This window comes from Oreochromis aureus, linkage group 2 (assembly GCF_013358895.1).
Source record: "Oreochromis aureus strain Israel breed Guangdong linkage group 2, ZZ_aureus, whole genome shotgun sequence".
Classification (NCBI taxonomy): Eukaryota; Metazoa; Chordata; class Actinopteri; order Cichliformes; family Cichlidae; genus Oreochromis; species Oreochromis aureus.
The window spans coordinates 6,709,188-6,736,427 of record NC_052943.1 but is presented as its reverse complement, the minus strand read 5'-3'; the positions used below and the strand labels follow the sequence as shown (position 1 = coordinate 6,736,427).

Genomic DNA, 27,240 nt, shown 5'->3' with positions numbered 1-27,240 from the left:
CAGCTACAGTGAAGCTCTGCGCTATCCGGCACAGTGAGTCAGCTGAGCTGCAGGGATCGCAGGCGCCGGTTCGCTTCGATCAATGAATGAATGAGAAAGAGCGAGGAGACCCTGCAGAATCTGGATCCAGAAAAAGTGAAGATGCATCGCTGTAGGCTATGACATGGAAATGCGGAGGTGATCGGAGCAAGCTTGTTGACGCATAATCCCGCCCGCCCCGCTGGCACTGGGAGGCGAAAATCTCGCCTGCCTAAACTAAACTCCAATCCCCCAGAACAGATTTACGGAGTGCGCCCGTGCTGCTGCTGCTGCTACTTCAGGTTCAACCTTCAAGAAGACGTTTATTGAAATCATCATCAGCTCTAAGCTGCAGGTTTTCCGTGCTGACATTTTTGGGAGATACGCGTTTGATGAGTTCCCTGAGGCAGACGCACCTATGACGCGCTGTAATAATTAGGCTATTAAACCCACTGTTGGAATCGACACTGTCACTGCGTTGCGGACGGTCGGTCTGTTGGATGCGACCCGAGGTGTGGACAGGACCTGCCCCGTGCACCGTCGTCATCACAGGCATTTGATCGCGATTGTGTTGATTACACCGGAGATCTGGAGCCATGACAGGCCCCCCGCTGGTCCCACAGCCCGCCTGCTGACGGTACCGGGCAGGATGGGAGCAGGTCTGCCGCTTTCAGGATTTCGAATCAGCCGATTTATCAATGGAGGAGGAGAGTGACACCCGGAAAATCAACAACAGCTTCCTTCGCGACCACAACTATGCAACCGAAGGTATTTTGATGTTGAAAAGAAACACAGTTTAAAGGTGTTTGACAGTAAATAACCTGCGGCTGTAGCTAAAGGGATGCTAATATCACAGCAAAAAATTGGTCAATCTAATTATTAAGTAGCCTGTAAATGACAGCATGTTACACATAAGATGGCATAAATGGATGATAAAAATAAATATCCTCATGTTAGGCTATATAATGATGCTGTGTGGGGACTATTAAATGCATAAAGGTGGGATCACTTAAAGCTCGTTTAATCACCTTAGGCACAGAATAAGCTGGGGTTATTACGGGAACATTCTGGTCATTTGTGGTGAAGATGCAGTGAGAATGTAATAACCGGGCAGGATGGGGTGGTTTCCCATCACCAGTTAGCGCTATAATAAGCATCTTAATCAGGGTAATCAGGGCTTTTTAATCTGTTTGGATTCTTCCTTGTAGAGGCACCAGTACAGGATGTTTTATTCCCTAGTTTCCGAGTTTAAAGAGAATGTGTGAAGTAGTGAAAAATGTATTGTTTTCCTTCTGTGTGCACTTGTTGAAAAAAAAAAAAAAGGAGCAGGCAAGGTGCCCTAATTCAAGGAGACAACACAATGAAATATGGATCCATCTCTCTCTCTCTAGCACACGTGCATCCACACACACACACACGTTTTTACTGTATGCAATGCACAAAACCTTTTTTTTCCACCCTGCAGCTACAAATGTTGCTCTGTTCCATGCATGTGTTTCCTCCTCATTGACCACACACATCAGCCTTTTGAGTTCCAACCTGTTAAAAGTGATGTTTAATACTTCCCTTATGTTCTGCCAATTAGCTCCAGCTGTCCTCTACGAGCTCCTTGGATCACTAATGAACATAAAACACTGATTTATAGGTAAAAATGGTGGTTGATCTCATTATGCAATTATGCAGATTGCTCATAGACATTATCTGCTGCACTGATAGCACTGAGATTACAAAACCATTGAGGTCTGATGGCTTTTTGTTTTTAAATTATTGCAGTACAATCAAACTTCATAGAGGCTAAATGCCCTTCTGTACTGTATTTGTTGTAAATGCCAAGGGCCACATATGAATAAATTTATATTTTTAACCACAGATTAAGCTCAACTTTCAATCCCTTAATAAGTGGACATCTCCCATCTTCATCTTAATTGTCCTATTCTGTTGAGTGGTTTTTATTGGTCAGTTTGATGCAGTGTTTCAGTAGAAGGCTTGCCAATTGTATAAATAGTTACTGCAGAACTGGGAAATCCTTTAGTTTTTTTTCACACCAGACACATTTTGCCACCCACTTACCATAAGATTGGGTGAGGAACAAAATCAGTGGAAAGAGGAATGTAATTTCAAATATTATGGAGCTCCACATGGGATAAGATATTTATGGACACACTCTACACAATTGAATAGGATGGATGTTGTTGGAGGTTATGAGTGGCTGCAGGGTGGGTCAAAGCCGCCACAGAGCTTCTGTGGGGCTCAGGTTACAGATGCCACTGCAGAAACAAAGTCAGGGCTCAAAAGACATACGTATGTTCTCATTCTTGCACGCTTTTGTGCTGTTTCCCCTCGTCCCTTTTCCTTCCTTTTCTTCATTCAAATGGAGAGCACCATTATTTGCCTAGGGCTTAGATGATTCTCTGTCACAGCTAAACTCACTGCCACCGGTTCGCAGCGCGAGAGGGTGCGATGAATATCTTTGTTTGATGTGTGCGCTGAGATGAAAAACGGCAGGGAATCTTCATCTCCCTGCCGCTCCTTCTCTGTCTCTCCCACTCTTCCATCTACCATCTCATTCATTCAGCATGAGGACTGTCAAATGTGTCCTCCCAAAGCAAAGGACCATCCAGTCTGAAGCCCATCTGTGCTTTTCAGATGTCTGCTTTTGTTATGTTTTATTGCTGTAATTTATGACTGATCATCACACTTCATATATCATGAATTACTGTGTGTGTGTGTGTGTGTGTGTGTGTGTGTGTGTGTGTGTGTGTGTGTGTGTGTGTGTGTTTGTGTGTGTGTGTGTGTCCTTTCAACCTCTAAATCCTTGTCACCCTTAAGTGCTATAAAGTCAGTCTGCAGCCTTACGGGCTAGTGTTGGTGTCTGCTGCCCATCTCTATAAATTCCCCAAACTGCACATTTTTTTATCAGACCCAGTATGTGCAGACCACACACACACACACACACACACACACACACACACACACACACACACACACACACACACACACACACACACACACACACACAGTGGTTCTGATGAGCAGCAGTGAGTTGGTTGGGTTTCCCCTCAGGCCATCCTTGCCCACAAAAGCAGGACACTTTAATGATGTCACATTTTAATGATGTCACTCACGCTGACCTTTGTCTTGCACCAATCCCACCCCTCAGTGCTCAGTGGGTCTGTGGGTGGTTACACTGACTCTGTTGAACACGCTGTAGTCATTCGTAGTCAGGCATGAAATTTCAAAGTCTCCTCAATCTTAAAGTGAAGTTTCCAGAGTCATCATTATTATCTAAAAGCGCTATATAAACACAGGCCATTTACCATTTACCATCTAGAGGGGAGAAAATTGTATTACACTCTGATTTGCATTCGGCAACCGCCTGCAGATGACACGTTGCTAATGGTGACAGAATGGATGATTTCTCACTGTGGCTGTGTATACGCGTGTTGAGTCAGTGGACTGTGGTGTTCCTACAACAGTTAATTTTCAGTCACCTCCTCCTTGGATGTTGTGATAATGGATGAAATAGCACCACATTGGGTTTAAAAATGCAAATAGCTTTCTGGCTGTGAGGCAGGACCTAACATAACGTCTGCTTTAGTATTGATTTCTGGTCCTTTACAATTTAGCCAGTGGAACAATGACTTAAAGAACAACTGGTCGGACATGTAATCCCTTCCTCTTTCTCTCCCCTGCCCCCCTCTTCTTCGCATTCTACCTCTTGCTCTTTGCTTTGCTGTTATACATCTGTCCGATACAAGCTTGTGTGTGATGTGACCTCTCTAGTCCCACTGAATACTGATGCAGTCCCACTACAGAGAGCTCACAGCCTTTATTGCTGCCGCTGCTGAGAACAGAGCCAGAGCTCGGTCGTCTGTGCCAAGGCAAACGGCCTGGGGCCACACTTTAGGACCCCGGCATAAAAAGACTTAGCCCACCATACCCTCAGGTCCCATCCATTATTTACTATGAAGCACTCAAAACGCCTCGCCCCGCCTCGCCACATAGTGCAAGAAAGACTGTGCATGTGCATGTATGGAGATGGTGCGGGGGGTAGCGGAGGCTTAATGGCAAGCTGTGAAGTTGGGGCGAGTCGCACTCCTTATTCAGCAGCTGCTTTCATCCCCTGATTAGCTTCTTATTAAGTCTGAAGCACCATGAAAATTTAATGAGAATTTATTAAAGAATACCCGTGGTGTTGCTACTGTAGGATGATGACAAAAATGTCCTATTTTTCTACTGTGATATGGCTTCCTGGTCAGTAGATGAGTTAGCGCTGGGATAGACATACTGTGTGTGAGTCATTCGGGGTGCAGCTAGCCTCAAGGCTAAGCAGTGCTTGACCTTTCTGGGATTTTATAATGGGATATATTTGTAAGTTTTGATAGCTAATTCCCGTGTCCTGTCGAGGAAGCAGCGCCACTCAGAATGCTACATGTGCTGGTGATAAGGTCACTAATAAATGTGAGGTTTTAGTCTGTACAGCAGCCATCTAATCTTTGATTCAGCCTTGAAAACAGGAAGATGAAAGGGATTTCACCAAAGCATCGCAGGCAGACAGATCGAGCGTGAGTGTCAGCTTTTGTTTTTGGTGGGGGATTAGAATACTGCGCATCCTCGCTTTCCTACCATCCCCCCTGCTCTGTATTTTCAATTTCTAAAAGAATACCAAATAACAAGAATTTGAAATCACTCTTCTTGGTATTCAGCTTAGGGCCTGCAGGGGATGAACGCTGGTTCATCTATCCCCTCTTCCTCTGCTCCATTTTTGCCCCGTGTTGTGTCTATAGTCAGATGTGTACCACGGCGATGTGTTAATGAAGTGTGAGAAGAGAAGCAGTATCACGCCTTGCCCATGTCACCCTTAACTCCCTGGAGTGTGGGGATACAGAAAATCACACATGCACGCACACAAAGATACATGCACAAAAGAATCCACACACACACGCAAGAAAAAAGAACACAAAATACACATACCCTGTCTCAGTCTCATGGGGCTGATCCTGGAGAAACCAGGTTAATTAGCTTGTTCACTCCAGATCTTACAAAAGAGTCATTCTCTTCTGATGAGGAGACCTGCATTGTGCTCTGCTGCTTTATGTGAAGGTAATAGAGTTAAATAAAGCCTTAATCATATGACGGGGTACCGGACCAGTAGGTAGTGGGGTTTATTCAAAAATGTGATTGATCTCTATTGTTGGTGGTGTGAATTGAAGTTATTATCAGCTGCTTGTTCAGCACATGAATGGTCTCCATTTCCAGAGCATGTAATACTAGCATGTGTTTATTCATTCCCTAGGAAGAATGGCACTAAAGATACATTTGTTAATTGTCATTGTGGGAACAAGACTGGCAGGTGAAAGAGAGTGTGAGAACAGACTTGAATTATCCACCGGCTTGATCCTTTGACGCAGGCAGCTCAGCACAAGTGCTGTAATCCTTTCCTCTCTACCTCTAACTCTAACAAAGCTTTTGCACAGCACCAGGTTGCTCACGTCCCTCCTTCTACCTGGAATTACTGCACACCCCTTATGCAACTTGCTTTCTATTCAGGCACACCTTTTTCAAGTCTTTGTGTCTTACACAACTCTGCAGTGCCACGAGATCAACCTCAATTTGTTTTCTTGTTGCCTTACCTCCTGACAGGATTATGCGTTGTCTAGAGGTTAGGCAGGGCGCTCTTATTTTTGGGCTCTGCCGGTGTCTGTGCCAGTGAATCTTGCTGTACAAGCTTTTATTGAGCTATTTCGAGAAACAGACTTCTCTCCCCAGACTTTTCCTTTCTCTGTGATTGCATTTAGTGGCACCTCTCTCTTTTGTGTGGTGTGCTGTGCACAGGCCTCTATAAATAAACTCAATATTCTCCCTCCCTTCCTGGTTTTCCTGTGTCTCTGGCTCTTCCTACGGGGTTTTCATTCCAGAATCGATGCATATCTATGTTTCCATCCAGCTGGTCTGATTGCCAATTCTATATTGCACAGTGAAGAGGTTACTGGGGGTTAGATTGTTGGATAGAAGTAGATAAGATCTGTGCCATGCCTGTTTTAATTCAGTCTTACATGTAGACATCTGAGCAGCAGGCCAGCAGGCTCGTCTGTGTTATTACTGGTGATGGATGTGTGTTATCTCAAGCATCCCTCTGATGCATCAGGAAGCGCTGACCTGTCTTTGTCAGACCTGGCTGGCCACAGGATTTATAGGCTTCATCTGGCTATGGTCTGCTGATGAAGTGTGTGTGTGTGTGTGTGTGTGTGTGTGTGTGTGTGTGTGTCCGTCCAAGTAAGAATTTGATCAGTCCAGTGTCTGGCTTACCTCTAATTCAAGTCCATCTTGGTCATGTAATAAAAATCCCATCTGACAATAGCAGAAATCAATCGAGAGACCCCGCCCACCTGTGACAGTGCTGTGAATTTATTTTTCCATTGTCATAAAGTTTCATTTGAAGAACATGTTTGCCATTCACAAACACAATTACGAAGCTGCGTGCCTTGTCTGGTCTGAAATCATTTGCATGAAAGAAAAAAAAAACTCATTTAAGGGAGCATTCCATCACGTTAGCGTGTGTTTCAGCTCCACTGGCTCTGCCTGGTTGATCATTCAAAGAGATGATTGAAGGATGTATTCGTGTGTAAACTTGTTAAATAGCATCCATCAATTACTGTTTCCCCTCAGTGACTTAATGTGTGGATGATGATGATGAGGGAAGGGAAGGGAAGGGAAGGGAAGGGAAGGGAAAAGAAGAGAGGCAGTGGGGGGATGGGGAGGGGGCAGAAAAAGAGAGGAGAAGGGCAAAAAAGGGCGAAACCAGCTTTGATTAAAGAATGCTGAATGCTAAGCCGATTCCATTCGATTCACATGAGTGACTTTGGCCTGGTGGTACTGGAAGACAGTATTTAGTGTGTGTGTGTGTGTGTGTGTGTGTGTGTGTGTGTGTGTGTGTGTGTGTGTGAGAGAGAGAGAGAGAGAGAGAGACCTCATACATGCACTACAAATGTAGTGCATGTAAGGGTGTAAAAATGCATTTACAGAGCGCGTTTACCATGTGTTGCTACAGTACATGCAACACCAGCATGGTGCATTGAAGGGTTCTCCCAGGCTGCAATTAGGTCAGATTTTGTCTTCTCTGTGAAAGGTTATTATTTCTTCATTCAAATATAATTAGTTTTGCCCTCCCACATCATGTCATTATCAACACTTGCTCGTAAGAATCCCTCCGGCCTCATCTGTGAATGTGACTTTCTCTAACATTTAATTGAAACTAGAGGAGGACAGACACAGATTCACAGTATATATACAGACAGGATGCACGGTCATTTCCACCATGCACGGCAGGTTTTTGTGAAGCGATGAGTCCGTCTACGGGGACTCTATTGTCTGAACTTGTGTGCTGCATTGAACTGAACTCGTTCCCCCAGATGCAGTAGCAGGTTTTCACTCTATTGCAGCACTCTTTCTCTCTCTCTCGCTGTCTGCTGAATTACAGCTAGCATCAGCAACTAAGTCAGAGAGCTATTGACACACACATACACTCCCTCACTCTCTCGCTCTCTCTCGCTCTCTCTGACTGCCACTAGAGATGGAAACGGTCTCCATAGCAACATTCGCCTCTCCTGTTCAGAGCTCCACCAGCAGCAGGTCCACAGAGGGCGTGGGGGGTACAAAACAACAAGCGCTCTCTCTCTTTCTCTCTCTGTCTAATATTATTGTCACTGTTTAACAGAGGGCTAGCCTCTGCTGTGGTGTGTGTGTGTGTGTGTGTGTGTGTGTGTGTGTGTGTGTGTGTGTGTGTGTGTGTGTGTGTGTGTGTGTGTGTGTGTGTGTGTGTGTGTGTGAAACAGCCTTTATGATATGCCAACTTGTCCCTGGGCTGTAGAATAATTACAGTCACCATTAGCCTTTCCTAAATCCAGGCAGATGTATGTCTTTGAGGAGAGGAAAACCTACCTTAAGGGCAGGTGTCTGTTATTTACTTTCTGGTGAACCTGTAGCTATGCAGAGATGCTTCAAAATGTAAAATTCAGGCAACTGATAACTGATGTTGCTAAAACACATTAAAGCTTTTTGAGTGTGTTTTGTGATGAGCAAGAGTGCAGCGGCAGAGTCCTCTAATAAGCAGAAGTGCAATTAAATGACACAGATTGGCTCACTTCAATCAGACAAGAGTCTCAATTATCATGCAGTGACTCATCCAGTGGTTTCTCCTAACCTATATTTCCTCCAAACTGGGCTGTCTGCTCCGAGGAGTCCTCTGTGGGACTGTCATGAGATTCCCCTCCCTTTTCTCCTGAAGTGTTTTCTAGAAGATCCCATTGAAAAGTGTTTCCTTTTGTCTGTCAGATACTTGACAGGTTTGTTCACACTGACATTTTCTCCCCCTGTCTGCTCTGCTTCCTGTGTTGCAGCTGACATTATCTCAACGGTGGAGTTTAACTCATCGGGGGAGCTGTTGGCCACTGGGGATAAAGGAGGCAGAGTGGTTGTCTTCCAAAGGGAGCAGGAGGTAGGAAATGCCAACAATGCAGTGATAATTATGCTGTCCTTCAGCTGAAAAGGATTTGACAGCCTTGAAGCATTAACGTTGGATTGTTTGTTTTTAGATAACTAGCAAGCTAGAGGATGTATGTGAAAAGGACAGCTGTAAATATGTTAAAAAACAAAAAGCATTTGTTGGACCAACATTATGAAGACATGCAACAATGTAACACAAAAGTACTGTTGAAAGCCCCAATTAAAAAATCTAGTCTGTTCTGTTACTCAACATATAATATTCCAGAATCTGTGTAAATATATCATAGACTGTATAAAAAAAGATGGATGTGGACACCATGACATCGCTCATTAATTTTTCCTGTGGTGCATTTTGACACTTAAGTTTAGCAACATCTGAGTGATAATATTTGAACAAGGGGTTGGAGTGCTAGGTTATCGGCTAACTAGTCTGTCAGCTAACTAATCTATCTTAGTTAATCCTACCATATTATCACTACTATACCAAAGTCCAGTTCAGTTTATCAAGTTAGCTGGGGTTGGACGATAGATGGTGTAAAAAAAAAAAAAGTATTAAAATTAACATTTTAATATTACTAAAAAAGTACAGCTTCCAAGTCAGGAAATGAAGTCTTCTCGGAAGTTCCTTAAACCTATCCTGTATACCATCTGAGGGCCACCAGATGCTGATGGCTGTGGTTGCATAAAAGACTTCTGATCCTATATTTTCCCATTTTCCTATATATGGGAAATGCTAAACACTTGCCTGCTGCGTTTATGGTCTCAGTCACATATTAAGGGTCATTCAGAATAAAAAATTAAGTCTTTTTTGGTAAATTATTTTATCTGTGGTATTACCTGTTAGCTCAGTGGCTAACAACTGTGGTTGTGTCAGTCACAAGTTGTTAGCCAGTGAGTGACCTGCCCGTCCTGGTCATATCTCATTTTTGCAAACAAGATGGTGACCCCCAAAACCCTTGTCTCACAGTCTCAGAACGGGATATCATTTCCACGTAACTTTTACTTTTCATCCGTGTTGGTAGGGACTTGACGTAATTGTGTCAAACCAGAATTAGGAGACGAGATCCCCAAATGCAAAGCTTGACTAAAGTGTTTTACTATGTTTTGTCATTGTTCTACTATGTGTTTTATTCTATTGTTAAGTGTCCTTGGGTGTCTTGAAAGGTGCTTTTAAATAAAATGTATTATTATTATTATAAGTAGTAGTAGTAAGCTTCCTAAGGAGAAATTTAAGATAAGTTACATTAAGATAAGTAAGATAAGGTACATTACATCTTTTCCAAAAAGTGTGCTCTAATATTGAATCATTTACACCTGTTTTTTTTATCACAGGAATCTTTTGAAACTTTGACCAAAAAACACTGGCGTCTACCTGTGCTTCACTTTCCCTTTTTTTCGTCCTCTGCAGAGTAAGAGTCAGCCCCAGCGTCGTGGGGAGTACAATGTTTACAGCACATTCCAGAGCCATGAGCCAGAGTTTGACTACCTGAAGAGTTTGGAGATTGAGGAGAAGATCAACAAGATCAAATGGCTTCCTCAGCAGAATGCAGCATATTTCCTGCTTTCCACCAACGGTCAGTACACCTAAGGTGCTGTAAGAGCAGCACAAATATCAGAATGGTCAAAAGAACCAATAATCTATCTGGAGTATGTTTACATGTGAGCGAGTGTTATTAATCAGGTACTGTGCAAAATGACTCATTCCTCACTTTGCAGAATGCTCAGATTTACAGTTGATGTAAAAGGAGGTGTGATGAATATCACTTGACCGTGTCTTTTTGACTTTTTGGGAGAACGCGGCGTTGCTTGTTTTGCTTGGCTGAACAAGTGTCACCTGCAGAAGAGTTTCAGATTAAGGGCTTCATGCATGGCTGTCACAGCAGGGCCACATATTAAGGCATGTGCCACCACACACGCCGTACATGTACGAGAGCCACAGCAGACACGCACACACATCAGCTGAGAGACGTCTTGCAGATTGTGGGCTTCACGCATGGCTGCTACAGACGTGCTCGCGGTGGCTGGAGCAGATGGTGGAGAGTCCTGCGGCGATGGCCTCGCTGCTCTGACACCGGCATTCGCAGCGGAAATTAAAAGAGGGGAAAAAAAAAAAAAACAGACAACCTGACTGCGGCTGCCATCCACTTCAGTAGACCGAGAAGATGAGATGTAACTGATGTTTATATGATGCAAAAATTGAAAAGCAACCCAGATGGCTTTTCCAGGGGGTGGGAGGGGAGGGGCGGCGGTGTAAACAGCAGCAGGGAAATGAAGTCAACTTGTAGATTGATATCGGTGACATCAGAATCTACGCAGGAGTCGCCATTCATCATCCTCGCTGGCTTCTGCCCAGCTACTTGCCAGATTGTATCCCCAGCCCCCCGCATCCATCTTGTATCTGAGACTCACTCTGCTGAGCCGTGATCTAACTGTATTTTGTGTATGTCTGTGCGCCTGTGTGATGTGTCCACCTCAGACAAGACAGTGAAGCTGTGGAAGATCAGTGAGAGGGACAAGCGCCCTGAAGGCTACAACCTGAAGGATGAGGACGGACGGATCCGAGACCCATCCACCATCACCTCTCTACGGGTATGTGAAACTGTCGAGTGTCACAACACACATGATGTCACATACACTGTGGTGAAAATAGGCTGCGACTAGATCACACTCACTTTATTAGACAGTGCACAACATTTGAATGGAATGAAAACATTGCATCGATGGCACTACTTTGAATTAGTCCACAATGAAATGGACCGCAATTTATGGACGTGAAAATTCGAGTCAGTGATGGCAGAAATGTAATTTTCTGTCACTAAAAACCACAGACTTTCTATTTGACTGGAGGCTGGATGACCAAACGAGACTGCGATAAATCTGATAAATGTCAAATGAATACAAAAATGAAATATTTGAAGCCATGCATCAGTGGTCTGGGTGGCTTAAGACTGAAAAAACTACTATAGAAAAAAGTAAAACATGACAACTCACTGCCACTATATCCATTAATAATAAAAATGAAGAATATTTGTGCTCTGTGGAAGCTGAGATAGGCTCCAGCGCCCCCATGACCCAGATTGGAAAGAAGAGGGTGGATGGATGGAGAACTATTTATTTATGCATGGATATCAGAAATATTTAAGAATATTTGTGGTGTTCAGTTTAAAAACGAAATTAAAAGCATCACAAGCATCACCTAGCAGTAGCATCTTTCATTTGACCTTTTGGTAGATTCCTGTTTTACAGACCCCACAACTGCTGCTTGTAACCCAGGCTCACATATTTTGAATGAACCAGCATTTCTGGAAAGACCTGCACATGGAATCCAAGCAAGAAGAGTTCAGATAAGCTGATTAAGTCAAAATTTAGCATTCAGCCTTTTATGCTATGATAGCCTTTAATCCAGCATAAACTTCTTAGTGACACATGCTGCACGCCTGTGTCTGTCACAGTTGTTTCTTCATTTGTGATCAGTTTCAGTCCCGATAAATGAGAGTCTGACACCAACAAAGCAACCTGCTATCTTTGGACTCTTTTGAACTTAGTCTGGCAGAAGAAATTGAGAATGAGCGATCAATATGTGCGCAGAGATGAACACCGTGAAAGGATCATCCTCTCTCTCTCTCTCTCGTTTTTATCACTCCGCTACCTATTTAATTTTCACACAAAAGAGGGCACACACAGACACACAGGACTGTGTCTGTGTGTGTGTGTGTCTGCCATTGCAGATTAGTGCTGTGTTCAGCGTGTCTGTCCCTCTTTGTCTGGCTGGCCAGGGGATCATAGCAACCTGGAGGACAGGCCGGGACTGTGGCAATCCTGTTTAGAGGCTGTGAAATCTCAGCAGGGGGAGAAAGCAGAGGAGGAGAGGGAGGAATTCACTAATATTCATCCTAAAATTCATACAATGCTTTAAAGTTTATCGTTCAGTATCTCATAACCACTTATATAAAACATTATAACCTACTGATTTACTTTGAAGTATTATTTTTAAAGCAGAAAAATATAAATATATTATGTTACAAAGACAAACTATCTGATCACAGCGAATCTGCAAGGGGCAAGCTGAATGGCACAACTGTCAGTGTTCGGGGGTTATGGGTTAATATGTTCTGTGTCTCTCTGGACAGCCAGTGAAAGACATGGAAATAAAGTGACATCCATGGAGATACAGCAGCCTGCTGGGCTGCCATGTCTCTCTGTCAGTGCCAGCAACGGACGAGAGAAAAAGGGAAGAAGCAGCCGATTTGTTCTCCTCGCTCCCTCCCCTCTCTTCTCTCTTTGTCTGGGTTTTATCTGGCCAACGGGGGGCTGCATGCAGACTGGTACTGGGCTTCTTTGAAGCCCGAGCAGCAGTGTGCAACTGTGGGGTCTTGTGCGTCTGCGTGTGTGTGTGCAAGCTTGTCTTAATTCTGCAGAGTTCAGTTATCATTCCTCAGCAGGGCCTGGCGATGCCCTCGGGCCATGTCTTTTTTTCCACCTCCTTCGATTTCTCTCCATTTTCTCTTTCTCCATGACACACACACACACAAACAAGAAAGCAGGAGTGACTTGGAGAAAGAGAAGGAGGCGTGATCGCTGGGTAGCTGTGTAGCTGTGTAGCAGAGAGATATTTGCGGTCTGATTGAACCAACTCATCAAGCAGCCCTTGAGCTTCTGTGTCATTAAGATTTGCGGAGTAAATGTCAAATAAATCCCTGGAGTCATCTGATTGTGCCTCACACACAGACACACACCCACACACAAAACTGCCCAAACGGTCCTCACTAAAATATCTGGACAATCACACACACGGACACAAGCAAAGACACAGATACACTCACAGAAGGCCAGCCTAGTAATTACTACCCTCAAAAACCTCAAGCTGATTTTTCTATTCTTGCATATTTTTCTGCATTTACATTTTCCCTTAAATGTTCGCTCCAGGTGCCGGTGCTTCAGCCTATGGATTTGATGGTCGAGGCTACAGCCAGACGCGTGTTCAGCAACGCCCATACCTACCACATCAACTCCATCTCTGTCAACTCCGACCTTCAGACCTTCATCTCCACCGATGACCTTCGGATAAACCTGTGGAACCTGGAGATCACCGACCGCAGCTTCAGTATCCTCTTGTTCTGTTTTTTTCTATGATTATCATTGTTTTCATTTTTAAAAAAGACAAAAAAAATGAAGAAAAAACATTCAAAGCCACACTTAATTCTTTTTAATTAATAATGATAGGATGATAAATAGATTTGAGGTTCTAAAAAAATCATTATTATTAACAGTTTGTACATAAAATATGTATTTTTTACCAGAGTTGCATTATAGTAGAGGCACGATTTTTCATTTTACTCTGTGGGTTACATGTCCACTGTAGTCTTCTGTTCCTTAGCGGTTCTCTCTCAGACATCGTGGACATCAAACCAGCCAACATGGAGGAGCTGACAGAAGTAATCACCTCTGCAGAATTCCACCCGCAGGAGTGTAACACCTTTGCCTACAGTAGCAGCAAAGGTTCAATACGCCTCTGTGACATGAGACAGGCCGCACTCTGTGACAAGCACTGCAAATGTGAGTACCAGAGCATCATGGGAGCAGATTTAATAAGTGTCTTGGTGTTCAGGTAGACTTACCAGTAACGTGGCTCGTTTTTATCTAGCCACAATTCTTTGAAGGTTCACTGAAATACTGAACACCTTTGTTCCATTGTAATAATTCATTCCTTTAAGGCAGACAAAATTTAGATACTGGAGAACTGCGAAATTCACAGGACACAAAACGACAAAAATCAACCATTTCCATCGATGCCTTTATTGCCACTGAGGTGATGGGAGTCAACAAGGGAAATATAGCCCGATTCCAATATTCCACACCTTGGCTGTAAATTCACACTCTGCTCCACCTTTTTTTTTCAGCTGTGACATGCGGGCTTCCCCTGCTCAATATGCCACGATTGATAACACACGAATAAATCTTGTAGCGCGTCTCAAACAATGAATGGCCTTCTCCGAAGCTTAACATCACATGGATACACTTTGGCTGAATGAATAATGAATACATTGACATTTTCACTGGGAAATCAATGGCTTAAGAGCAATCGCATTAGTCCCTCATGGACACACCCTGTTGTTCAATAATGTCACTCATTTCCTCAGACATATTGATGGATCCACTGGACCCAGCACCAACACGGCCTGTTGAATTTCACATGAGCATCACATGAGAGCTGGAAAAAAATGTTTACATTTGGATGCATTGGGCAGTTGAAGTTGTCGGCTTCATACTCTGATTGTTTGGCATGTGTGTGCCATTCCTAGACAGGTGCTTGCAGCAAACACAGACACACACACACAGGCAAAGCAGGCAGGTGCTCTTGTTAGCCCCAGGAGAGGTCTGTTAATACCGACCTACTGTCTCACTGCATTAACGTTTACGGCTCAGAGCGATGTAAAGCCTTCTCTCCTGCACTCACACACCCCTCCTCCTTTTTGTGACACACACACAACACAAACTCACAATCATAGTGTATCTCCTTCTATATATATAAATCTTGGAGGACGCTGCTATCAGTCAGTTTTACAGGAAGGATGAATGGCCGCCGAGGATTGCCAGTGAGCTGAGCCCCAGGACAGATAGAGAGAGGGACCAAACAGCCCCCCTGCCGACTCCCCGGGGACCCTATTATCCACCCGTGGATCTGGATGGGAGGGAGGGCAGGGGCACACACACATGCATATATACATGCACACATTACACTTGCTCTTGTTCGCACGCATTCGCTGGCGCGCGCACATACAAATCCAGCAGGGCTCATATGGACCCAGCACTTTGACATTGATTTGTTTTTCTTATCCCTTCCTCATCCCCCCATTTTTTTCATCTCTCACGCTGCATCCCTAGTTAGACTCCCCACTGACACATCACAGAGCTATTCTCCAGGCCTTAGCTGAGGAGTGGGATTGAGTGGAAGTAGGGGGAGAATGGTGGGGGCATTTTTTTTTTTGGGGGGGGGGAGAGATGAGTGAAAGAGAGAGAGAGAGAGGGGAGGAAGGGTGGGAGGAAAGGAGGAGGAACAATAACTTGACAGCTAACGATGGAATGCCTGGCTGTTATCCCCAGCGTGCTGGCCTACACACAGAACAGCAGCTGCCAAAATCAATATGAATCATAACCAATATTTACCCACCATGCTGACCCACGACTATCTCCCTAAACACACATGTAATTCTGTGAGGAGATGCAGCTGCTGCAGAAAACTCGGCATCCAGGCATTGTCACGGCTGTCATTGTTTTCTAATGGCAGCCTCCACCGCCCAAACTGAATCTTCCTCCTTGAAGCGATTTAAAGTCTTTAAAGCGGTGTAAAATCCTGTGTTGAAAGATAACGGCTTTTTACATTTTCTTTTTCTTTTACATGTAGACTTTGAGGAGCCAGAGGATCCATCCACTCGCTCTTTCTTCTCTGAAATCATCTCATCCATCTCTGACGTGAAGTTCAGCCACAGCGGACGCTACCTGATGACAAGAGACTACCTCACTGTAAAGGTGTGGGACCTTCAAATGGAGAACAAGCCGCTCGAGACTTACCAGGTACGCTTTTCATTGCGCTCTCATGTGCCTGTTGGATAGCTTGAGGGCTCCAAAGGAAATGCTCCGCTGCTGAAGTTAGTAAATAACCACTGTGCCCAGATCAAATCAAAACTTATTGATTTCAGGCTTATCACTCAATATAATCCTGTTTCACTGTCACCCTGCCAATCTGTAACCGTGTCATGTGTAGCAATTACCCCAGGAGGGCTTATTGAGCTGAGTGTCCGTAAGAAGACGGATAGTATAGGCGCTGATGGAACCCGGAGGGCAGAACCTCCCACTGTGTGGTCACGGCAGTCACGTCCACGCTGTCTGATCAGGGGAAGCCATCTTAGGGCAGATCATGATTGATAAGGCCATCAGCCAGGCTCAAGGGATTCTCTGTCCAGTTCCACCTCAGCCTCCACCTGCTACCTAGCATCTTAGCACAGGTCACCAGGTCTTGAGGGATTACTGAAAGCAGAGCATATGGTGGTGCAGCTTATGGTTTCGGTGTGTTTGCCCACCGAAAGGCAATGCAAAGAACTCCAGAGGCCTATAAAGACTAATCCAAAAAGTACTGCAGATTGTCATGTTTTTGGTTTTGTTCTTCAGGTTCACGACTATTTACGGGGTAAGCTGTGTTCTCTGTATGAAAACGACTGCATCTTTGACAAGTTTGAGTGCGTCTGGAATGGATCAGACAGGTGAGACTTATTTTCAGCGCTGCCATCGACCAGATCTACCAACCGCTCGGTCCCTTCAGCCACCCCTCTCCATAACACCCCGTCTCTTCTTTTTTCCCTCCTCAGCGTCATAATGACCGGCTCTTACAACAATTTTTTCCGAATGTTCGACCGGAATACCAAACGCGATGTCACACTGGAAGCATCCAGAGAGAACAGCAAACCCAGAGCTATTCTGAAGCCTCGCAAGGTACCATCACCAACACAAGTTATCCTTTTTAAATTCAAAGACATCTGGCTTTAGTCTTATAATGCCTCACTGCAAGTGAGTTTCTAATGGAGAAATGCTAATTATTCACTGCTTCTCCAAAAATGTGATCCTTGCTGGACTGTGTGGATCTGTGACAGTTAATATCTTTTGATTTGTCAAGCAAAAGTATTCAATTTGTTAATTTGGGAACCTGTGATTGACATTATTTTCACTATTTTCTGACATGTTTTCACCAAAGTATCGGAGGCAATCATTGACAGACTCATTGATAATGTAATTAGTTCAGGGTTTAAACAGTAATTGTCATCATTGATTAATTTGTCAATTATTTCCTAAGCCAGTTGATTTATTGAATAGCTATAAAAAGCTGGTCAATAGTGAAATTTCCTGCTGTAATTTTCACTGATTGAAAGTGGCACCTCCAGATGTCTTTGAGTTTATCTGTGATACTCATTTATGGCAAAAAAACGGATTAAGCAAATGCCAGCAGTTTTTGTGATCAGTCGGTTTTGAGATTTTAAAGTAGAGGTGGCACTTAAAACAATAAATTCACTTCCCTCCTTATATTCTGTAACTTTGATAAATATGTCATCACTGTACAAGTCCAGAAATTCAATATCAAAACAGACCTGACTTAACAGTGACAATCATGAGTGAATACAACACACAAATGAACAAAGAAAAATGTGTTTAGTATATGTACACAGTGCAGTCTTATGTTTCAAACTGCAGTAATACATGTTTTCGATGGAGAGAAGAATCTCCTGGCTTATCAGTTCAAAGAATAGCTTTAGGTTTAGGTTTTGAAGCACTTTAGGTTTTGCTTGGTCTCATCAAGGTTCTGTTTTCTGCCTAAAGATGACTTTAGATTTATATTCTTCCATGTGTAAATATGGGGCTAGCTAATTTGCTAACTCAATCTTATATCAACTTTGTAAAGTGACCAAGCCTGAAACAAATGTTGGTAATAGCCCTTTTTAAGTCCTATTTTTAGCAAACCATAGAGGTTTTTGAACCAAACTGACCATATTTGGAAGGGTGCAAAGCTATCAGCTAACACTAGCTTGGCTCATTATCAAGATGCATCCATTTATACCTCGCAGACACAGATACCTAATAAATGCAGCCAGAATTTAACTCACCGAAACTGGAGCACGGGCCTCTTAGCGCTTAGCACCAACACGGTTTAGAGGTCCAGCTCAGTGACGCCATTGACGCCTAGCAGGCAGCTACAAGCCTAGTCAGCACCCCACCCACCCCCGTCATCTTTCAAATGACTGACATCAGTGAAATGTGCGAGCTGCCACACTCCCACATCTTAATGCCTCTGCATTTTCGTTGTCGTCCTCCAGGTGTGTGTAGGTGGGAAGCGGCGTAAGGATGAGATCAGCGTCGACAGCCTTGACTTCAGCAAGAAGATCCTTCACACGACGTGGCACCCACATGAAAACATCATTGCTGTAGCAGCCACCAACAACCTATACATCTTTCAGGATAAGGTCAACTAAAGGGCAGCCTGCCCCCTGCTGACCCCTGACCCTGCACCTGTGAGGGGCTGCTATCTTGAATTCCCCAACTCTGCTGATGACGAGCAGGGTAAAAGTATCCAGTGACTGAAGTGGGGGAAGTGGACAGCACACGTTTTAGGAAGCAACAACTTGATTCCTTGAAATCAAGAATGAACTTCTTCAATTTGACTTCTAATTTAATTTATTTAGCCATGCGGACACCTGAAGAATTGTTTCCCATGCGTTTATGCAACAAGAGGATTGCTACCATCACATTATGACGTAGCAGCACTCTGGACCCGAAGGACAGAGGCAGATGTGGGCACACTGAACAGAAAATAGAGCACACGGAGCACAGGCCTATGTGATGGTGGCTCACTGTCATGTAGCAACAGTGCCCCCTGTCTTTCGGTCTGCTCATGCTGCAATGCATGTGATCAACCCTGCAGCCTCTACGTGAGGCAAAATTCCTGAACAGCGCAACGTGCTGCAGAAGAGGAAAAGACTGTTAATCTCTGACCCGCAGAAACTGAGTTCTTGCTGCCTGTGACACAACACAGTCAGTCTTTCTAGTACCAATCTCGTGTCTCCTTGTGAGACTGCTGTAGTCTGTAATGTGAATGAAGCCCTTCCAGGCTGTGTCATTGGGTTTTATTTAACGCTTTTGTTTTTGTTGAGTCCTTCTCTCGGTCAATGAGTCTGTTTAGAAGCTGTGGTGCCTTCTTTTGGTATGTGGGGGTTCGATGTAGTGGAGGGGAGGGTCGGGTGGGGAGGAGGGGTAATGACTACAAGGAGTGTGTGTGAATGTTTCAAATGAAATGTTAACTTAGGAATTTTTTTGTTCTTTTTCTTTCTTTCTTTCTCTCTATAAAGAAACAAACACACACAAAAAGCTCCACACAGGTCCCAAGTAGAAAAAGTGCTTGAATCAATGTAGTCACAATTATACATTAGAGCACTGGTTTCATGCTTGTGAGCTCAGGGGAGAATGCTGTGATATGTACAAAGTAATTGTTGCTCTCACCTTGCAAGTCAGTCTGATGTTGTCAGTTTGCAAGAGACAAACAAAGCCACATTCATTTCTAAATTTCTTGCCACATTTTCTCTTTATTTGGATAGTACTAAAAATGATCTGTAGATGGTAGATTGGTCGACTCATCGTGTTGACATATTGAATTTAAAACTTGAGATTTTGTTGGCCTAACAATGCTAGCATAGCTTTTTTTTTCTTTGCATGCGTTGGATCTGATTCTGATGAAACTGACAGCCTGCGTATAGCTATAGATATTTGAACATCTGCAGATCATCTGGGGCACTATTCAGTTTTTTTTAATATATATATTAGATTGCTGCAATGCCTTTCCATGTTTCTCATCAGGCTGAAAATGGGTAACATGGAACAGTAGCAGATTGTCTTTCAGCACTCGGCTCATACCGGCCAACTCCCGTAAAGCAAAGCAGTCAAAGGTCTAAGTGAACTCTGTGAAATCAGGGAATAATTAAGTGTGATTCCTTTAAACAGTAATGTCTTCTAAACAACCTCCTTTGTGACACTCTAATTGAGAAAAAAAAGACTTTTATAGCTCAGAATGTATTGAAATGCAATGAAATACCATGCAGTCTTTATGCTTACTGGACTTTCTTTTGAATAAAAAAAGAATAAAGATGTGCAAGTTCAAATCATCCACTGGTGGATTTTCTCTGTTAACACCTGCTGAATCAGTTATCAAACCTTAAGTAAAATGTTTTATGGGCTGAGACCATTTCTGCTCGTGGTGTTAGGGCGCCCTCATGTGGACAAAAATTAAGACAAATAAAGGCAGTCCAGCTGATGAAATGGGATTTTCCTTAAGTAAAGTTACAGCTAGGCCCATAAGTACGTAGTTTTGTGCCTGTATACCACTATGTTGGATTTTAAATCAATCAAGATGCAATTTTCAGCTTTAATTCACTGCACATGAATTTCAGGACCACACCTCATACTACATATTCCCTCCTACACTTTAGGCTGTTTGTTGTCATTTCATCAGTATTTGGTATGACCATCTTTATTTTTCACCACAGTCGGAACACCCTGAGGCAAGCTTTCAGTAATTTCTTTAAGTAGTACAAACATTCAAAGCTCTTCTTTGGATGTTGGCTGCCTTTTGTTCTGCTCTTTGTCAAGAGGATCCCAAAAGCCAAAAGCATTTCTCAGGTCCTGTGTCAGGCTGAATCTACCCCTACTTCTTATGAGCATAACTTTCAGAGACTGTTCATTTGCTGTAGATAGTTTTTTTTTTTTTAGGGCTGACACTTCTTTTGTCCTCAACTTGCCCATGACGTTCTCCAGCTAATAGAATCACCTTGTTGTTGCAAAAATATAATTTTATGCCTCTCAAACTTATCTTTGGTATGATTGTATGTCAAACTCTAACAAATTATGTATTTTTGTGACAGGCTGATAGTAAGAAAATGCAACTAGAGCAACTAAAGGTGGCTCCAATGAAAGGTCTGGTAGGGAAACACAACATTTGGTGATAGACTTCAGGCACTCATTGATTCAAAGGAATTTCACCCAAGTATTAAAAAGTGTTAAATTTAAAATGATGTCAGTCTGTGAAGTTCCATTTGAGTCGCTGAAAATGAGGGGCTGTATTTCTTAAACAGTTAATGCCATGGTTTTGTTGAACCCCTTGAATTAAAGCTGAAAGTCTGAGCTTTGATTCTATCAGTGGGTGTTTAACTTCACTGTGCTGGTTTACAAAGACAAAATAATAAAAATTGTTCATCTTAATCACTGAGCACATTTACAAGAGACTTCTCCTGACTGGTTCTGGCTGGTTTATTGATATTAATATCTATTATTATTTATGTTATGATGAAATTTGAAAATAAATAAATAAATGAAGCTTGTGATGATGTCCCAACCACCTCATGCAAAAATCACACACTCTGTCAGGATGTCTAGTGAATGCAGTTCACAGTTTATGGTAGTGCTTTGGCTTTTGTCCCTAAAGCAAAATTCTATCATCAACAGGTAGGCGCTGTTACCTTTAACTCTTATTTAAGGAATCTGACTACTGTTAAGACCATAACTTTAATGAATCACTTGCACCAATCCAGTATATTCATCTGTGCTGGCCCCATGTGGGTGTAGTCTACACACATTTTGCCAGCTGGGGACAGCAGCTGTCAATCAAACAGCATCTTTATAACTTGCTCGAGATGCTGCATCATCGCATCTTGGGATAAACCAGAGGACTGTCAGGTGCTCTGTACACTGCGAATTTATTGCTTCTCTGGTGCTCTGGTACCTTGAACAGGTGTAAACTCCAAGATATATTATTACATTGTTTTTGGACATTTTTTTCCTCCCAGAGCTTTTTTCTCCTACATTTCCTGCCTGCCTTCGATTATTTTTTTAAATTAATTTATTATCTTCTTGTGACCAGATCAGCATCTTCTGGAAACAATGGATAAGCTTAGTGGGACCAATGGCACTGTGGTGAACAGCTCTGTAGACATGTGGTCATTCAGTGAACACGATTCCTTCCAGCACCTGGACCCGACTGAGCTCAGGGTCCTGGTGCCAGCTATTCTGGGAGTCATTTGTGTCCTGGGCGCGGCTTGCAATCTAACTGCGATGGTCATCTTGTTCTCTAACGCGCACAAAGGCAAACTGTCTCTCATCAACTCCCTCATTTTCAACCTGATGTTTGCGGATGGGCTGGTGCTGATGTTTACAGTGCCTTTCAGGGCTGCCTCATACTCCAAGACGAGCTGGAATTTAGGCTGGGTGGTGTGCAAGACAGCCGACTGGTTTCTCCAATCCTGCATGGTTGTGAAGAGCTTCACCGTGGCTATCATGGCCAAAGCCTGCTACCGCTACGTGTCAAATCCAAACAAGCAGGTGAGCATCCACCTGGGCTCCATCCTGGTGGTGCTCTTCTTCATATGGCTGTCTGCCTGCACTGTCACCATCCCTCACTGGCTGTTTGCTCGGCTGCAGAGAGAGATCCGTGGGCTGGTGTGCGTAATGACGGTTCCTCCTGAAGCCCAGGATTTCATGTCTGTGTATGTGAAAGCGTATCCTCTGGGGGTCTACTGTGCACCTCTGAGCATTGCCCTGATGTATTTCTGGAAGGCTTACGGCCAGTGCCAGCGCCGCTCCAGTAAGAGTCAGAATTTGCGTACACAGATCAGATCCAGGAAGCTCACTTTAATGCTTTTCAGCCTCACTGTGGCCATGGCTGTCCTCTGGATTCCTCACTGGGTTGTGTGGCTTTGGGAGCGCCAGATTGCAGAAAAGGAAACTGAAGGAGCTCAGCCCCTTATCTCCTCTCCTCCCCTTCTCCTTATCCTTTCTGCTCAGCTGCTCACCTTCTCTCTGTCTTTGGTAAACCCTCTCATTGTCCTTTCTCTCTCTGAGGAGTTCAGAGAGGGTTACAGGGGGCTTTGGAGGCGCCTCACCCTGCGCAAGCAACTGCCACCCAAGCCTGGACCCCACAACCCCACCACTCTCCAGTCCCCTTGTCCTAGACCAGAGACCTCAGGTCAGCTGCGGGGGGAGAGAAGCCTTCAATCAGACTGCAGCAAGGAAGCCACGAGGGAGGCTCAGCCTCAGCTGGAGCAAGTCAGACCAGAAGGAGGAGGGAGGGAAGCGGACACCGTGAGTCTTAAAGATGGGAGCGTCTTGCCTGATGTGGAGCAGTTCTGGCACGAGAGGGAAGGTGGATCACTCACACAGGAAAACGACCCTGTACCGTGGGAGAACCAAAACATAGAGGAAAAAAAATAGCTACCACCTTTCTAACCGATCATCCCCAGACCGAAGCTGAGAGGACTGCAGAGTGCTGCACTGTAAATAACTGTGATTCTGTCAGGTGTGTTTATAATATTATTCAAAGGTAAGAAGTGCAATCAGTGTGAATGTGGACTACATCTATATCTGTGTAAATGACCGAATTCACAATCATGTGTTAGCATTACTATATTTAGAGTAAGCTGATTTTTGGTGGCTGTACATAGAAGCTTCTGGCAATAATGATTATGTACATTACACAGTAGAACAGACCTGTATATCCTGTATGTCATGGTGTTTCTGTGGAATATTTGCCAGCTTATATTATTTGGACTTCATGCTGCTCTTTGAACATATAAAAAACAATTTTTGCAGCTGTGCAATAACTGCGTGTAAATACTCTGTGAATGTTATAAAGTAATGCTGAAGTAGACCAGCTTTTTGCACAAAAATGAAAAGATCTGTGGGGACTATTTTGTGATCTAATAAAGACAAGTATTAAAATGTACCTCAAGTGTGGCTGTTTTTGTGGTGTCAAAAATATTCTTGTTATTGGTTTAATCAATGGCACTCATACACATACAGTAGCATCCTAAAGGGATACATCAAACATGTCTCCAGCTGATCGGGTCATTAAATGTATTTTTACAAGGGCATTCATTAGATTCGCTGAAGTTGTATAATAAGAGAGAAAGAGCTGTCGTCTGAACTCACATGCAGTTTTACTGGAATCTCATAAGGAATTCTCTCTTCACTGACTTACACATAACAGGTATCACAGTAAAAGGGATAAACATCACGAGTGGAAACTCTGCTGATCTGTAATCAATTTGTCTGTCTGCTGCTGTGATTAACACTTCTGAATAATCCTCCTCCTCGCTAATGAAAGACCTACATTCTTCTTCTTTTTTTTTTTTTTTACATGTAGTTAAATCTCAGGGTTTTACATCCTAAAATGGGGGTAAAAGGTTAAAAAAAGAGAGAGAGCAGAGGAAAGTTTAGGTTCTAATCACCCTGTTTTCTCTTTCCCCTCCCTTATGACATTTTCCTCTCATTAATCATTTATATTGACCTTTTATTGCCAGAGGCAAAATACATCAATCAGAGCAACACTTAACTATACAACCCACCATCAGTCCCCGGGGTAGTGACCCGACCATAAACACTGAAGGCAACAAAAAGCTAGACCCTCATTAGTGGACTGAAGTTTTCACCTCTGCTGTTTCAGCGGTGAAATAATGCAACGTTATTGCAACACAAAAACAAACAGTAACTGAACATTAATCATAGTTGTTGTACTATCTTTAACAAAAGTACGCGGACGTTATTTACAGCCTTGGTTGTTGGCACCTCTGGCTGTAGCATTTAGTCTGGTAAATGAGCCAGTAAATCTGCAGTTGTGGGATTTTATCCAATTTCAACAGAAACCCCAGGAGCTGCTAATATCTGGCAGGCATCTCGTTTGCTCATTTGGCACAGTTACTGGCAGGTGAAATGATTTCCAAAAAGCATGTGCACAACAATCAAACTCCAGGCTTGAACCCAAACCTTCAATTAAACTTCATAAGATTTTTTTTGTATTGTTCCAAGATTGGCATGCTACTATTAAATCATTTTATTTTCAGCCAAGAGGAGCCTGTGCACTTCCTCTACATGCTATAATGTAGACCGAATATACAAAATATAGTATAGCTGCATATTTAATGGTGTCATCCACACGTTTTTTTAGTGCGTGCATTAGAGTTTGTTGTACTTATTGTGCCTGATCAGACTGCACCTGCCCCAAGTAACAATTCCCTCATGCTTCTTTGTGATTGCAAGACCACAGAGCTTACATACATCACTTGTCATATTGGAAATCATGCCCCCAGTCGGGTGTTTACTTCATAATAATAAAACAATCAATAAAAAAAATCTATGGAACAGATTAACTGATCTTTTTCTTCCATGAGAGAATGGAGACGCTTACTGCATGCAATTAAGAGACTGGCTGTAAACGCGTGCTGATGTGAAGTGACTGCCATTGTCATAGCACAAATTAGCCTCCCAGTGATAATAACCCACATTTCTGTTACACAATGGATAACCACAAAGAAACAGTTTGCGTTCACTCTGATATCAGTGTGCTGATCTACAGTCTTACAGCGCATAAACCAAGAGGCAGCTCAACATTATGCTGCAGTGGGAGGAAACTGAGATTGCCTCCCAGTCTCTGCTCTTTTATTTCACAAACTGTAAGATTTGATAAACTCAGGTGTTACTAATGACATTAATAAAGATTCTCTTCTAGGTATAGAGCCTTGATTAATTTGATTAGTAGCACCTGTGTTTACCTGTTAGTTTATGCCATTTTTGGCATAAAATAGTTCAGCCTGAATTCAGCTTATTTGCTTTTGAAAGAAATTAAGCAATAAAAAAATAACTTGATAACAGAGTCAGAACAAAGAAGAATTTTCGGGCCGACTGGGCGAAAAGTGAATTTTTTGTGCGTTAAATGATCAACATGACAAGTGGCAAAACAACTTGGGTTTAATGAGGTCATTATACAAGGCAGGGGAGCTTCCAGCAGGAGAGATCCTCTCTTTACTGGCCTCCTGGCTGTGTCCCTCTCCCACTGTGAGGGGAGGCGGGGGTGTCACCCCCGCGTTTCATCCCACAGCCAATCATCATCTCTAATAAATGAACCTCCACAGGAAGTGACATGCTAGCGAACACTAATTATGCTCAGCAGGGGGAGGCTGGCTGCAATTAAGCCACATGCTAAAACCTTTGCCTACCAATGCCTGTGGAAGATCACCTGGCTCTTCAGTCCACAGAGAGTCGACTAGTGTGTGTGTGTGTCTATATGTGTGTGCATGCGATAGGCTGTTTTTGTGTTGGAGATAGATTGGTTCGGGGGGTCTGGCCCTGGTATTTAACGGTCTTTTAATTAGAATAAATCAAAGTGCTTTCATCTCAGTGAATGATGCAGAGATCTAAAGGGCAGGTAGACACCTTTCAGCATTTCCAGCCCTACTAAGAGAGGATGCCATTTACACTTATACAAACACTGGTGACAGGTGAGTGGAGGTGACAGATGGAAATGTACAAAAAACAGTTCAACTCCAATTTAGCACAGTGGATTGTCTCAGCACAGGACTGGTAAGGGAGACTAGGGTAAAAACAGCCTTTTTCTTTTTTAACTCGTGATATTCAAGATATGGGAAAATGAGTAAGCAGTATAATGAAAATGTACTGCTGTACAATGTAAACTGGACTGTTGGCTCAATTAGCCTCACAGCATTTGCCTCATTTTTGCCCACACCTACCTACCATTTGAGAAATTATCTCTAGATAACAAACATCAAAAATATTTTAGACCTGGATACAGTTGCTTTGATGGAGCTGCCAAAGACAGTTAAAAAAAGTTCAATATATTTCATGGCTGTCAGTGCACAGAGCGTGGATAAACGTAGCCACTGGCTCATCTTATTCCACTCTGCTCCTACTACCAAGTTGCTTTCAGGAAGAACAGAATGTGATAAATCAAATATATGGACGATTATTTTTAGTGTAATATGTCCAAAAACACCCTTCTATGAGGAGAACACACCACGACAGCACTGAGATCAGACTAAATGAGTTAATTGGCAGTCAGGTGGTCATCAGTTCCCCAAAGAAATACTAATGATGATCCCTTCACTGTAAGACTATAAACCTTGGCTGTGAAGCGTTTCTATTTTGGTCATGTGATAATGTGTCAGGGTTGATTCCAGCATGTTGTGCTGCCACCTGGTGGCCAAAGTATGAATGAAAAGGCTAAAATTAAGAGTATTTTTTCTTCTGCAAATGCAGTCTGAACCACTTTAAGTGAACTGTGAACAGGATGAATTAAGCTGCTTCCAGTTTACTGTAAGAATGCACAAGAAAATAATT

At 43.2% G+C, this 27,240-nt stretch overlaps 2 protein-coding genes across 3 annotated transcripts in view; both read left to right on the top strand.

Moving 5' to 3' along the window:
* ppp2r2ba (protein phosphatase 2, regulatory subunit B, beta a) overlaps positions 1–19,290 on the top strand; it is a 40,867-nt gene extending 21,577 nt beyond the window's left edge. The window contains exons 1-10 of one of the 2 annotated variants that reach the window (XM_031745334.2): positions 18–786; positions 8,418–8,515; positions 9,932–10,097; positions 11,000–11,112; positions 13,450–13,627; positions 13,915–14,079; positions 15,929–16,098; positions 16,693–16,784; positions 16,890–17,013; positions 18,387–19,290. In XM_031745334.2, the coding sequence (XP_031601194.1) occupies positions 717–786; positions 8,418–8,515; positions 9,932–10,097; positions 11,000–11,112; positions 13,450–13,627; positions 13,915–14,079; positions 15,929–16,098; positions 16,693–16,784; positions 16,890–17,013; positions 18,387–18,542 (1,332 nt within the window). In that variant the 5' untranslated portion in view covers positions 18–716 and the 3' untranslated portion in view covers positions 18,543–19,290. Of the gene's footprint in view, positions 1–17; positions 787–8,417; positions 8,516–9,931; positions 10,098–10,999; positions 11,113–13,449; positions 13,628–13,914; positions 14,080–15,928; positions 16,099–16,692; positions 16,785–16,889; positions 17,014–18,386 lie in introns of those variants that run through there. The other variant, XM_031745332.2, reaches the window with a different exon arrangement.
* Positions 19,291–21,996: 2,706 nt separating this feature from the next.
* On the top strand, positions 21,997–23,322 carry gpr151 (G protein-coupled receptor 151). Its single transcript, XM_031745328.1, has one exon. The coding sequence runs from the start codon at positions 21,997–21,999 to the stop codon at positions 23,320–23,322; it is 1,326 nt and encodes a 441-aa protein (XP_031601188.1).
* Positions 23,323–27,240: the final 3,918 nt, after the last annotated feature.